This window comes from Phocoena phocoena, chromosome 6 (assembly GCF_963924675.1).
Source record: "Phocoena phocoena chromosome 6, mPhoPho1.1, whole genome shotgun sequence".
NCBI lineage: Eukaryota > Metazoa > Chordata > Mammalia > Artiodactyla > Phocoenidae > Phocoena > Phocoena phocoena.
Window position 1 is genome coordinate 85,233,737 of NC_089224.1, and position 14,581 is coordinate 85,248,317.

General features: G+C 41.4%; 1 protein-coding gene across 1 annotated transcript in view; it reads right to left on the reverse strand.

Moving 5' to 3' along the window:
• GRIN3A (glutamate ionotropic receptor NMDA type subunit 3A) overlaps positions 1–11,078 on the reverse strand; it is a 143,661-nt gene extending 132,583 nt beyond the window's left edge. Inside the window, exon 1 of the mRNA XM_065878977.1 lies at positions 10,380–11,078. Within this exon, the coding sequence (XP_065735049.1) occupies positions 10,380–11,078 (699 nt within the window). The remainder of the gene's footprint in view (positions 1–10,379) is intronic.
• Between the last annotated feature and the right edge of the window lie 3,503 nt (positions 11,079–14,581).

Here is a 14,581-nt window from a genome sequence, read left to right on the forward strand (position 1 = left end):
ATGCTTTTTAATATAATGATTTACATTTATTGATTTTTTAAAAAGTAATCACACACACATTTTAATTCCTAGAGATCTTATGCTTTCTGGGCACCTGTATCTCAACAGAATGTCACCAATTGGAAAGAATTATCTGCACATGTTTGTGGAAGGCCCCGAGGACCAGGTTCTGTAAGATTGCTGATAGTTATTGACCTGTGTTTCTCTGGCTTTAGGGGAGGCATGTCAGAATCTTGGGATTTGGGGATGGAATGCTTTTTTGAACTATATTCAAAAAAGCTAGAGAATCTGATAGATTCCTTTAAGGCTGGTGGATCCTGCTCCAATTTTGTGAATTACTCTTGTAGTGATTGTTACTAAGATATGGGTTTCATCCATCAGGAGTGTTGATGAGTGGAAAAAGAATGATAATATTGCCATAGTAAAGTGTGTTTTGAGCAATGGGGAGGCATTAGACTCAGTGCAGTATACTTTGTGTTTGCTGAATGAAAGAATGAATAAATGAATGAAAGTTGCTTGCTTTAAGAAGATTTATCTAGCAGTGGTGTGCAGAATGGTTTGGAGGAAAGGAACTAGAGATATTAGGGGCTATTCAAGAGTATGGGTGGGAGGAGCTAATGTCCTGTGAAAATTAGAAGGAAGAATAAGGACATGCAAAACATACTGAGGAAGGCAACAGAACCAGGTGCCAAGAAAAGGGAGAAGTCAAAGATGCTAATGAGAAATCTCGTTATAGGTGGGAGGGGACACCATCTCAGGATGTCTTTAAATATTTTGAGTTTGAGGTGAGAATGAGAGATATAACTGGAGATTCCAGTTAGAAATTCCTGGTGTTGCCATATGCAAGGAGACAAAATCAAGAGTCTAAACCTTGGGAAATGCCCATATGTAGGAGTGTACTAAAGCTCGTTTTTGCCTCATTATTTATACCTCCTTCTTTGAAATTGTTTGAACTTGTTAGCAAATAGTGTTATGGATTCAACAAATATTTATTGCTATGCTCATTCCTACCTCAGGGTCTTTGCACTTTTGTTCTCTTTGCTTGTAATGTTTTTCCCTCAGAAATTTGCATGGCTCACTCCTTACTTCAACCTCTGGTCAAATGTCACCTCTTCAGACAGGACTTTGTGACTAACCATCATCATTCTTTAATCCTTTACCCTGATTTATTTTCTCCATTGTACTTGCCTTTACTTAATAATACCATATTATATATTTATTTGTTTGTATGTCTTATTGTCTGCCTCCCTGACTAGAATATAAGTTCTTTAACAGCAAGGGCTTTGCTATTTTATTTCTTGCTGTATTCTAAGCTTTATATTGAGCACTTAACTTGGGAGGCTGGTCACTGCTGTTTGGAGTAAGGGAGGACATATAACTTGGCATGCAGGGGAAACCATTCTATGTGGGTTGAGCCTTTCTGGGTTTATGGGTGATATTAATTTTATTCTTTGGCATTTTATTAACTTTAAGAATTATCTACAAAGAACATAATTTTTAATAATCAGAAATAAAGGAACAAATGATATGCTTAACACAATAATGGCTACATCTTTTCAAGCTGCATCATAAACCAGAGTGATAGTAAATACAGCTGCTAAAAATAATTATCTATCCTACATTTCTAAAGTTAGTCATTCACATTTTCCTCCCAACCTCTCTAGACACACACTCTGAGCTATCTTACTTTAAGGTTTATAACTGCAATTATGGTGACAGAACAGCAGAGATTGTTGGATCTTCTTAGAAGGCAGAAGAAGATCTTTTCTTAGATGGACTAACCTAGATTTCCCATAGTCAAAAGACCAAGAAATGGACTAAACGCTGCTTGGAGTCCTTTCCTGCCTTGAGAGGTTGGATTCTTAGGATGCTCTAACTTAAAGCTATATTTTAGAGACCACTAGATGGCGCTCTGTGCCTGCAACCAGGCGAAGGCACATTGGATTAATTCAGGCTTGCATTTATCATTCATTTCCTTATGTGTATAACACACTATGTGACGTGACTCAAATTAACTCCTTGTATAGCATTAAAACAATAATAGTGCTCTATATGAACCTATTAAATTCACAACACATAGAAGCAAATTCTTTGCTTAATGGAATCCCTGTTTAAGTACATCTGGTTGGGACTGAACAAATAGAATTCCACAAGTGAGCCAGATTGTAATTCTATTAGATAAAGACATGCTGAGCATCTAACTTCGTTTATGGAAATAAAAATTTTTATTTTTAAACTGGAGAGTATTCACCCAACTTTTGTTTGGCTTTGAGTTGAGGCTTTCAATAGAAAATACACCAATTGATTGTATGCAGGTTGTGCAGCCATCAAAGTGCTTGATACTGAAAGTTCAGTTAATGACCACCCCTAACTGAGAAGGAAGTAGTGACAACCCATGTCTAAGTCATTCCTAAGAATGCTACTGAAAGATCCAGACAGAGCCATTGTCTGGAACTGTACAGGCTTAGCACTTGCAGAGCAATGAAAATATAAAGCTAGACTCAAATACAAAGGAAAATACCACCTTTTAATACAGAAATACCATCAACTCAGAATGTCCATGCTTCAAAGCCATGTCAACTCTGACTTTTCAGAAAAAAAAAGATGAATTCCATTCTCCTGTTCTTTGATGCCATCGTCCAATTGGAGTGACAATAAGGCTTCTTTTACTTGGACCCAAGTGTTTCTAAAAATTTTAAACCATTATCCTTGAGAGAATAAAATATATCAAAATGTTACTGAAGGTTATATGAGGACACCCATGGGGTAGTAGCGCATATGCATTACTTTTATAATTAGAAAAGCGATACACATTTTAAAAGTCCCTGAAAATTGTACACATCAAACAATTTTGTTATAGTTAGGATTCAACCAAACAGTCTGCCTTATGGATATCCTTTTTTATAATCCTTAGTATATAACAGTGCTACTGTCTAAACTTTGATCTAATAAATGCCACAAGTCAGTTCCATTAGTATGGATAAAGCCTGCATGAAAAAAGGGAAACTTCTGAACATTCAATCCATGTCAGGTAAGACTCTCCCCTTTCTAACAACCCCTTTCTCCCCTTCTCCCCCAAGAAGTCTAGACCATCAACTGGGTCATGTTTCTACTGCTCCTTTAGTTCCTAGAAGCCTCCTATGAGAAATCAGGGTAGTAGATAAGACTTGTGAATTCCTCACTAATACCGACAGCTAGAAATAGAACACTACTTTTTACCTCTGACATAACTGGTCCAAAGATCCAATCATTTAGAATCCATACAAAAAAAGCAACTAGTTGAAACTGGACCTCAAAGTTCACTTCATTGCTGACCAAATTTACACATACCTAACCTGAGGTGCACCTCAGTGAGTTGGAATTCTAAGAGGGCTTTCAAAACAGCAGAATCTTTTTTTTTTTCTTCCTCAGGCTTGGTCCACTGGAACCAGATCGCTTAAGCCTAAATATCATATACATACAAAAATGCATCTAGAAGTGCTCTGCAGAGAGCAAGCTAGAATATTTGAGTTCTCATTCTGATTTAGTTTTTTTAGTAAGCTACATCAACACTATGTGCTAAAAGCATGATCATTAGAATAAGAATACACAGTGCTCTAGGTACTGTGCTTAGAATTTTGCAGACACGATATCATCCTCACCGTAACTTTATGAGACAGTCATATTTTGTGGATCAAAAATTGAGGCATAGAGACATCAGGCATGTTTTCTCAAGGAAAGATGTCTAGAAAGTTGTAGAGCTAAGATTCAAACATAGGTCTGTGCTTCTCAAAAACCTATTCTCTTCACCCCTACTTTGTATTTCTTCCATCTATATGTTATTATTGTCTGATTTGTAAAATAAATACTGTCTTGCTCACTTCACAAAATAATTGTGAGGATAAAATTGAAATATAGATGTGAAAGGATAAATTTAAACATATACTACAATTAATTTGTTCCTGAAGTCTATACTTTCATATGAAGTATTAAAAGCACTGGTGAGGAAATTTGAAGGTAACTTGTCTTTTTTTCTCTTATTATTTTTAATTGTGTAGGTAATACATACTTATTTTTAGAAAAATATCAATAGAAGCATACACAGGGGAAAATGTGGACTTCTACCATTCAGTTACAATCACATTTAACATTTTTATAAATAAAATTCTAGACTTTATATTTTACAGAAGGTTACACTTTACATACAATGTATACTTTTTTTTTTTTTTTTTTTTATGGTACGCGGGCCTCTCACTGTTGTGGCCTCTCCCGTTGCGGAGCACAGGCTCCGGACGCGCAGGCTTAGCGGCCATGGCTCACGGGCCCAGCCGCTCCGCGGCATGTGGGATCTTCCCGGACCGGGGCACGAACCCATGTCCCCTGCATCGGCAGGTGGACTCTCAACCACTGCGCCACCAGGAAAGCCCCAATGTATACTTTTTATCTCTCTGTGTCAACAAATATTTTCATTTTGAATGGGTATGCAGTATTCCATTGTAAAGATATTGATATATCATGATTCATTTAATTAAACTTTTTTTAATATTTGGTAACAACTTTTTATTCTGAAATAAACACACTTGGTATCAATACTTTATTGAAAAGTATTTGTTAAATAATAAATTTAGAAATACATCTCTGTTTCTCAAGAAAGTTGACAATGAATGTATCTTGTACAGCTTATCAAAATTTGGTGTTCATCATGGAGGACTTTGAACTATCACTTACGACATGTAAGCTAGAAAAAGGAAATTTGTTTAAGAAGTATTGACCTCTACTTCATAATTTAAAAGTCATTGTCAGCAGACTGTGCACTAATATAATGGTTTAATTGGTACAGCAGCAGATGCTACATTTAGATATCATGCTGTAAAGAATGATTTTTCATTTAGATCAAGTGGTTAGTCTTCCAAGTTAATCTTGCACCTTTTTTATTCCACTATTTTTTGTGCATTTAAGAAAAATGAAGACAAAGTTAATATGTAATAAACTTCTATGATTGGATATTTAGTGTGAAATATGCTTTAAACCATGCCCTCAGTACAGGAGAAACACAGTCTCCCCTGAAAGTGTCTGACTCCTTCACTGTCAGGAGATCTGAAAGTCTAGCTGAGGTGTTAGGTTGAGGGAAGGTGGCTGGCTTACTTCTTGTTTACCTTTTCCCCATTGCTCTCTTCTCCCACCTTCCCATACAGGAAAGATCTGAGAAAGAAATGAGTGGCTTAAAGATTGCCATTAGTTTGTTTTTCATGCATTTACTCAGAAAGCAATGTGGCAGACGCTGAGATGTCCTTTCTTCCTTCTTGCCTAGTTTTAGAGATTCTGCATCCCATTTCTAGTGCTGTACTGTTTCTCTACTCTTTTGTGTATGTGAATGGGAGTAGCTAGAGTAGGCAGGAGAAAAGACAATGAGATTCTCATCTCTGCATTTAGTGGTGCCACTAAAGTGTACAACACCTTGTTATGAGAGCTCCACGTATTTGCCTAGGGCAATGATACTCAAAGTAGCTGGTTTGCAAACTGTTGTCTATCCAAGATGAGATAAGGAGCTTGTGCCAGTATGAACCAAATATGAACCAACACACTGCCTTCTTCGTTAAGAAAGACTTGCCAAGAAAATAATGTCAGATGAGCCGAACAGTGGGCTTAGTGGTATGGTAGGCGGAGTTGGGGTAGAGAGGTTAGACTGTGTGTCCATAGTCTCATGAGGAATTTACTATAATTTCTCCTATAGGAGAAATGAGAGAGACCAACATTTCTGAAAAACCTTGGGCATCTTATTGAAGCTTCTATGGCAATACCTAAGGCTCTAGAAACTGCATTGATGATGTACATTTATAAAGATTTGCCATTGGTATAGAAACAGTACCTATGGCATGTCTTTAATCCTAGGCAAGGGTGCAAGCTAGTTAGGAACATAGTTCTTTTTGCAGGTGGGTGCTAAACCCACTTACTTTTTTTTTTTAAGAAAAATAAAATGAGGAAGTGGGTAGAGAGTAAGGTGGAAGATGAAGACATGTTACACTGTGGATCACATTCTATTTTGATTAGTAGCAACTAATGGAGAATTAGTGGTGAATTAGGACTAGAATGATTCTTATCAGATCAAAACCGACACCTCTCTACTGGTTATTTAGCTAACACTATAAATTTTTCCAAAGTACTTCACTTTCTTATTTGATTCACACAACAACTTTGTCAGGTTGGTAAAGTAACCTTCTTTTGATTGACAAGCCTAGATGCTCACAGATAGAGTCACTAAGATTCCATGGCCAGTAAGAGGCAGAGGTACACTGAGTCTTTTTTTGAGTACTGTTTAATATACCTTTCATTATGTCATGCTCGTTTAACCAACATGACTGGAATGTGACCGGAGGTATTCATGAAATAAAATCTAGTGGCACAAAATCCAAGGTGATTTCTGCCACACCAGAAGATAAAACATTAAGGAATTAGACACCAAAATGGGTTTTCAGTTGATTCAGTCATAAGTTAACTCTAAGATATAATAGCCAAGGAGATCAAGACCCAAGATTCTCTATGACTATTCTATGGCAGGCCCAAAGAAAAGGGGTGAGACAGATTAATTGCCCAATGAATGGTGTGTGCTAGTCTCTTCTGCTCTATTTATCTAGAAAAATAAGTAAGCATTGTAAACAAAATTCCCAGAATGGAAATTCCAAATTAATCCCAGGTCTCTGTTTTTCAAGAGGAACGTGTGCAAGATCACTGCTAAGAAAAGTTTTGCATCACTTGACATTTAATTTGAAATCATTTACCTTGAAGTTAGCAACAATTAGGTGCTACTATCAGCCATTCATCATGAATTGCAGAATACATTTCCCCCAGAGGAGAAAGAACAGTGCCTTGAATAGGGAAAGTCAAGGAAAACCACCACAGTTGAGATCAGATGTTTTAAAAATAAATGTCCTTTACTTGTCCCCTCATGAGGCACGTAAGTTATATTGTGATATCACTGCTTTGTCCCTTGTACCATACAGAAGTGGCACCATGTAAGCGAAATTCTAATAAACAGAATTCAGTACTTAGCCCTGTATTATAAAAATGGACCATCCAAAACACTTATATTTCCATGGGAAAAAACATATGCTAATTAGTTAGCATATATGGCTCGCGAGACAGGCACATGGTACATTCAACAAGAGAAGAAAATAGTAGTGTGGTCACCTTTTAATTGCGTGGGTTTGAATCTATAAGCCAATTATAATACTCCATTAACTCTGCCTAATGAAACCAATATGGAATTAACATGAGATACACATTTTAGAAAGAAATGTGTATCTGTCACTACCTCAGTAGGTAAATTTGAGGCATTAACTTTGGAGAAACAATACAAACTCTCAGAAGAAAAAGTAGTAGGGGGAGTGAAGAGAAAGAAAGAACTGGAGGAGCTGAATGTTACTTAAATGTAAATGTTAACTGCATCCATGTGCAGAATCATTATTTGAAGGTCATGGGAACAGAATTTAGTTGGCCTCAAGTGGAGGTTTGGGTGTGATAAAGTCAGAATTTTGGGGGTAGAAGCATGCTTTGACTCTATCCTATATGTAATGTTGTATTAAGCTTTTATTATGTAGTGATAATACACATACGGTTTCCAAAAGTGGGTAGCTAACTATCTAATTTTAATGGATTTCCCTGATTGAAGGAAGTTGGTTCCTTCCAAGCTGATGAACCTATGTGTTTATGTTTCAAATAAATAGTATACTGAAATAAAATGACTATGCTACTCTCAGGGGTTTGATCATATCAGTGGTATCTCTTTCCATTCAGGAGTTGTGGCAGGATGCCATCAAAACCATTATTTACTAATTAAAGGTTTCATATGAAAGAAATCAGTAGCCCAAAAGAAAGTGGGAGAAAACATCGTGGCTGCTCCTGCTCTAAAAGCAAGTTTGATTTGTCTGATTGTGTGGACAAGTCCACTCTCTTCTAGAATCCTTTAATCATGCACTGGCACAGTCAACAAATTAGGTTACTGGGCATAGATTCTAATAAGGACAGTGGCTAAATTAAGTCAATTTGATTTAATGTGTAAAATGACTTCATCATTCTTTTATATTGAGAAAGTTTAAAAAAAAATCACATCATTGTATTAGAGAAAGGTCCACTTTTCAGAAGCCAGGGGAAGATCAGTTATTATTTTTGCTGAAAGCAGATGGTGGTCATATCCTAAAATTACATGTTACAGTGACTTGACATTGAGCTGGACATTTTAAATATAGGACATTATAGAATGACATTTAAATTATATACTAAAAGTAAGGTTAGATATGTTTGAATTTAAAATACAAAGATAAATGAAAGAAAATGTCCTCAGTTGGCCAAACTAGATCTGAGTTAATAAAATAAGCCCTCCCTTTCAAGATGTGTCATGAAAGTAACAATGACAACAGTGATTTAAAATACACTTCTGAATTGAAATACAGAAGTAAATGTGCTTGACATAGAGTTTATTTTATTGTCAGCTTGCAAGGTTGTCCCTGGAGGACTCTTCGTCCTTCAGTGATCCTAAAGCTTTGAAATTTACTTATTCTAGATGCTTCTTCACAGTTTCTCTGGTCTCCAAGTTGTAGTGTGCTGTATACTACAAAAATTCATCATGGAGCACAGACAATTTCACTTCTAACTAAGGAACACTAATTTTGGGGAAAATTCTTGCTATTTAAGACTCTTGCCAAACAATCTACAAATGGAAAGGAGTCTGGAGAATGTGAACACTATTGGCATGTATGAAGTATTAGGTAATAAAGAAGCAATGATGAGAAGCAAGTGATGCTGACTCTTGCATTTGTTAGATCTTATTCTGCATATCTATTAATAATGATATACCTTATGGATGCAATTTCATGTTTATAACACTGGGCATTGGCAGCATTGTGCACCTGTGTTTTCCATGCCTTCCCATCTGCTGCCTACAGTCATTCAGATTCAGGTGACGGAAATATTTCAGATAAAAGTTAATTAGCCTGCACTCTGCAGATCAAATCTCTACAGTTCAGCATTAAATAGAAATCTTCTGGGCAACTGCTGAAAGTAGCCTGAGGCTGCCCTTCCTAAAATTAAAAATGTAAGATTCATTTTTCTAGAAAAGAAACCTTTAGTACTCTCTTTATATTTTACACATAGATTTGATCAAACTTTTCACATATATTTGCTCTTACTCATTTTATTTTTTTATCTCTGTATATATATCGAAAGTAGAAGAGAGATTAGAAATATTTTTTTCCAGCTACAGTGATAGAATGAAAATGATATAGAGTTAGAAATTCTCCCGAGTCTGGACTCTATTATTAGTACACCAACCAATGTTGATCAAGCCCCAGAACTTTCCTCAGTTTCTCAGTTTTTAAAATGGGACCAACACCAACTACCTATTTGTTTCATAAATACTTTGTGCAAGACTCAATAATGCTTGATATTTTATTAAAAAATAATGCACAAAATGCAGAAAACTCCTATTGCTAAAAGGACCCCACCTTCTCTGTAAATATTTATCTTATTGTCAACAGTTAAGTTCTCAAGTAGCTTCCTTTATTGAAACTATATATATATATATTGTTAACCCACAGGAAACTAAATCATTATAGTCTTCTTTACTTCTAGATAATTGGAGCAGAAATGGGCTGAACACAACTAAATATAGCCAGTCTTTGAACCCATATCACATAGAGAGAGAGTAGGAACAAAGAAACAATCCCAAATGAGTCCTCCCATCCATTTTTACGGTATCAGATAATATTTCTAATGCCTTTCAATACCCAAGACTAATTAACCACTCTACCTATTGCTTCTGTACTAATTGCAGATTTTCTGTTTACTCAAAGGAATTCAGAGGGAGGTGTTTTCTTCTTTACACCGTCGCCTAAAGCTCAGGGACATCGTCTAAAGAAGTCGGAAGGGGCAGGTGCTCTTTCCGACAGGTGCTTTTAGAGTTCCTCAGGGGAGTGAAAGACTCTGGCAGTCTGGGATCTTCTATGCCCATTCCCCACGCTAGTCATTAGAACCTCGACTGCTCTCCACGCTCCCGAACTTCGACTTCTATTCAATACTTCCATAGGGTATCCACTATGTTTCTCCCAACTGGTCAAAACGTGAAGATTTTTTCGCATATTCTCCCACTTCCTTACTTCCATCTGCTACTCTACCTCTCATTTTATTTCCATCTGCGCTTTAAAATGTTTTCTTTTACTTCTACTGAGATCCTTCTACCTGTAAGCTACGGATATGGTCCGATCCTTAAACAATATCAAAGTTGCAAAGCCCCACGACCCGCAGGTCTTCACCCGCGTTCTCTTCCTCCGCCCACCCTCCGCCCCCGCTACCACCCCGGCCCCCAGCGGTGCCCATCTCCACTCCACGCCCCAGACTCCTCTCACCTGACTCTCCCGCGGAAACTCGTGGCGCACGATGCTGATAACTGGAATGTGCAGGACGGAGCTGACCAAGTCGAGCTCCATCATCTCGCCCAGGCCCTGGGGGAAGGCGAGCAGCGCCGATACCCCTTGCACCACCACGGTGTGACACACGCTCTGCAGAAAGGAGAAAGGGTCACTGCTCCACGGCGAGCTAGGGGAGGAGAAGGGCAAGAGCGGCAGATCGCCCAGGCCCGCCTCAATGGCCATCACTACTTCCAAAGACAGGTTGTAGGGCAGCAGCCCTTCCACTCGGTTCAGGTTGTCCACGGCGAAGAGGAGGGCATCCCGAGGCCACAGGGTCTCGGCCCGGTCGCCCTCCCCGGGCTTCCGTGCGCCCGGCGGCCCCCGGCCATACAGGGCGCTCCCCAACCAGCGTGCGCCCGGCGAGGGCGCCGGGGACCGCCAAGTACCTGGCTCAGGTTCATCTCGCTGGGCGCCTGTCCGGCTGCCGTCCGGGGCGCGGCTGGCCGTGCGGGGGGCCGTGGTCCAGGGCTGCAAGTGCACCGCGCCCACCCTCACCGCGTGTCCGATGCGCTTGAGGATCTGGCAGGGTTGCGGGTGCGAGGAGGAGCCGGGCACCCCGGCCAGCACCAGTGCGCAGGGCGGCGGCAGCAGCAGACAGACCCTGCTCAGCAGCCACCACAAACTCAATCTCCTCATTACTGAGACCCGCAGGGAGAAAGCGCGCCCCCTCCTGACCCCGGCTCTCCCCCGGGCAGCCTCCGCCTAAGGTCCCCGCCCCCAGGTTCCGCCGGCAGCTCACTCCGCGTGGCGAAGCTGTCCCAGGAGCTGAAGCGGACTCCGGGCCATCCAAGTTGGAACCTAGCGCGCCCTAGGCAGTCTCGGGACCTGCTCCCAAGCCCCTCCGCCTCGCATCCTCTGCCCGCCCGGTCCCTGCGCTGAGCGGGGCGGGCGGCGCTGGTCACCCGCGGCTTGGGTGCTTGTTCCCCGCCCGCCCCATCCGCAGGGCGGCTTGGGCACTGCGTCCGGCCCCGCGGGGAAGCAGGACTGAGAAGCGGCTGGGATTCCTAGGGGGCAACGGTGACCGAGGAGGCAAGGTTCTCACTTGGATTCTTTTCTCGCCCAGGCGAGACCCACTTATTTCCTTGGGGTCGCGCAGGAGAAGGCGTTCACGCCCGGGGTGCGGAAAAGCAGCCAAATCCTCCTTGCTCCACCGTCGGCCACCCTCTCGCGGGCTCTCCCAGCGCTGGCTTCATTTTTCTTCTTCCCTCGCTACTTCCTCTCTTCCTTTCTTTCGTCCTCTCTCCGCCCAGTCGCCGCCGCCGCTGGCTTCCTCAGAGGAGCGACGCGACTGGCCAGCAAAGGGTGGTTCTGCTGGGAGCGCAAAGTTCTCCCCGCCTCAGCCGGCGCCTCTCTGCTGCTGAGCCCTGGCGCCAGCCTGTCGCTTGGCTGTGCTAGACGCCCACTGTTGGTGAGATTCCCGGGTGGCGCTTCCCGCGCCCCTGGCAAGTTCTCTCCCCTCCAAGGCTAGGGGTCATAGTTTGCGAAATTCCTTGCGACCTAAGAGGGAGAATTCTGGATTCGGAGTTGCGCCCGAGGAATCTGAAATCCAGTAGGTTGAAAGAGGCCGTGATTTTAAGAAGCTTCTCTTCGATGTCTTTCTTTAACGGTTTTTCTAGCTGAGGGTATTAAAGCAAGAATTATATACACGTTGAATCTCGGCTTCGTGCTCTCTGGCTCATGGGCCTTTGCCAATTTTTAAGGATCCCAATGTTTTGGGGTTCTCAAAATTATAACTGAATTCGAAGCAATTATTTGATCAAGAAATTAAAGAGATTTAAAATACTTTGAAAGTATACTTTCAAGCACAGTCAACAGCAGTTTGTAGTTTAGACCAAGGGTCCTCCAGATCACTGTTACTAGTAAGTGCTTTCATTTGTGTGGTAATACAATGAGGTCAGTGAGTTATGATTTGATCTTTACCTCCATGATCTGAAAGATCTGGAGTTAGAAGGAAGGAGAGGGTTAAGGGTAGGCCTGTGGTTTCCACACATACAGTACATTTATTTTATTTTATGCCACAGTTTCATTTAGAAGGAGAGTAGCAGAGATATATCCATGGGGCAGAGCAAGCACCCAGGATCAGGAGTTCTGAATCTCAATAACACTTCCAGAGAACCATGACCTTGGCGATTTATTTTACCTGACCTTGCCCTGCTGTTTGGATCTGGTAAATTGTTATGCAAATACACCTAGCTTTTAGCTCTGGAGAGTTGTTTTGATTCATGAGCTACAGTCTCCATCTTGCTTTAAATCCTTGGGATGAAGAGGCTCTAGGTAAATAAAATTCCCAAGAAGCTTGCAAAGTGAATGTTGTTTTCCTCAGCACAGATCTTGAAAGTCATCTCAGAGCTAACCTTACCTGACATTCTAATTAGCTTTTGCAAGACTGGGATGCCGGAGAAAAGACTCCCATGAGGCAAAAGTGGAAATCACAGTAGAGTCTGAACCAGAAGGGAAGGATTCTTCCTGAGGCCATAGAGAGGCTCTCATGCGTGGACGCTGGAACTTTCCTCTTGCTCCAGATGATTCCACTGATTGGGATCTGAATAAGAAAACTATAGAATTTTGTGGTCCTTGCCTTACAGGAAGACTGGGAATCAATTAATTGTGTAGTAAGGAGGTGTGTTTGTCTGTGTATGAGTATGTGTGCGTGGAGGAATATGACATTATGACCATGCCCTCGAGTGATTATCTGAGTACTTGGCATTACATGTATGTTCAAACCAGATTCCCAAGAAAGTAGTCGGTGATGAAGAACAGTTGGATCTCATCTGTTAATGGCATTCGAGAGCCGCTGTGTTACTAACCCTTTCCAGTCAGTCCCTGACAAGGGTCCTACTAACCCGTGTCCTTGGAGCCAATAGAACAGACCAAGTTCAGTTTAGAAGCAAAGTAAAGTTTTTTTCTTTGATCAGAGAACAGAGAGGTGCAGGCTCGCACCCCAGAGAACGTGCTTTCCCTGACAGGCTACAGGTGGGACTACTTTATAGGGATCTCGTCAGTGGGGAGGGGCAGAGTCCTCACCGCGCAGGCACAGCTGTGCTGCTTTTGCCCCAGGCAGAGCACGCAGCGTCTCTGGGCGTGGCCCGCTGCCGCCATCTTGAATTGAGTAACCTGCGCGGTTACTGCACACGGCTCCCGAGCTGAGGCGTCAGTGCAGCCCTTTCTCACCGGGAACTCGGGTCTGGAGTGCTGAGTGTGAGGCCTCTGCACCGGCACCCCATGAGTAAGTGGAACTGGACTTAAGCGCCAAGGAAAGAAAGGTTAGACTTTATTTTACTACCCGGGTTCCGTTTTTACTTCCCGGGATGGTTAATGGGTTCTGCTGGTGCCCGTTGTGTGTTCTTTAGGCCTCTCACGAGTCCTGGACTACTTGGGGGGAATGCCTCCACTGGTTGTTCATAGAATGGAGGATGATTCCCACAGTTCTGAGGACAGTGCTGCCCTGGCTCATGATGAAACCATAGCTGAATCTTTCAAATACTGTTTGAATGGTGAAGAGCGGCCCTTCCTTCTTGTGCTTCCTCTTGTTCCTTTCTGGGTTTTTCAATTATGCTACCCTGATTTCCTTCCCATTTCCTCATGCTGCTCGGTTCTCTTTTTCCATATCACTGTAATCGGAACATCTCTGACATGATTCTTTTCTCTCCTTTCCCCGCATCTTCCTTTTTCTTTCCCCTTTTTCACACTTCAGTGGTCATAATTTTGAAAGCTTTTAAAAGATTCAGTCATCAGTTCAGTGACCATTTATGAAACTCCTACTATGTGCAGGCATTGCTGTAGAACTGTCCAGGGGAATAGATGAATAAACTCTAGTTCAGAGAAGTTGAGGATATTTTTTTCCTCCACAAAGTCACATAGTTAATGAGTGAACAAAATGCTAACATCGAGCTTATATTTTAGTGGGAGAGAGAGACAATAAAACATACAAGTAAGTAAATGTAGGATGTGTTAGTTGATACTGAGGGGAAAAATAAAGCAGCAAAAAAGAAGTATTATGGAGGAGACTGGGTAGTACTTTTAGATAGGGGAGCCAGGGTAAACCCCTCTGAGAAGATTACTTTTGAATAAAGACCTAAAGGGAGGTGAGGAAGTGATTCATATGAATACTTAAAGCAAGAATTTCCGAGCAGAGGAAA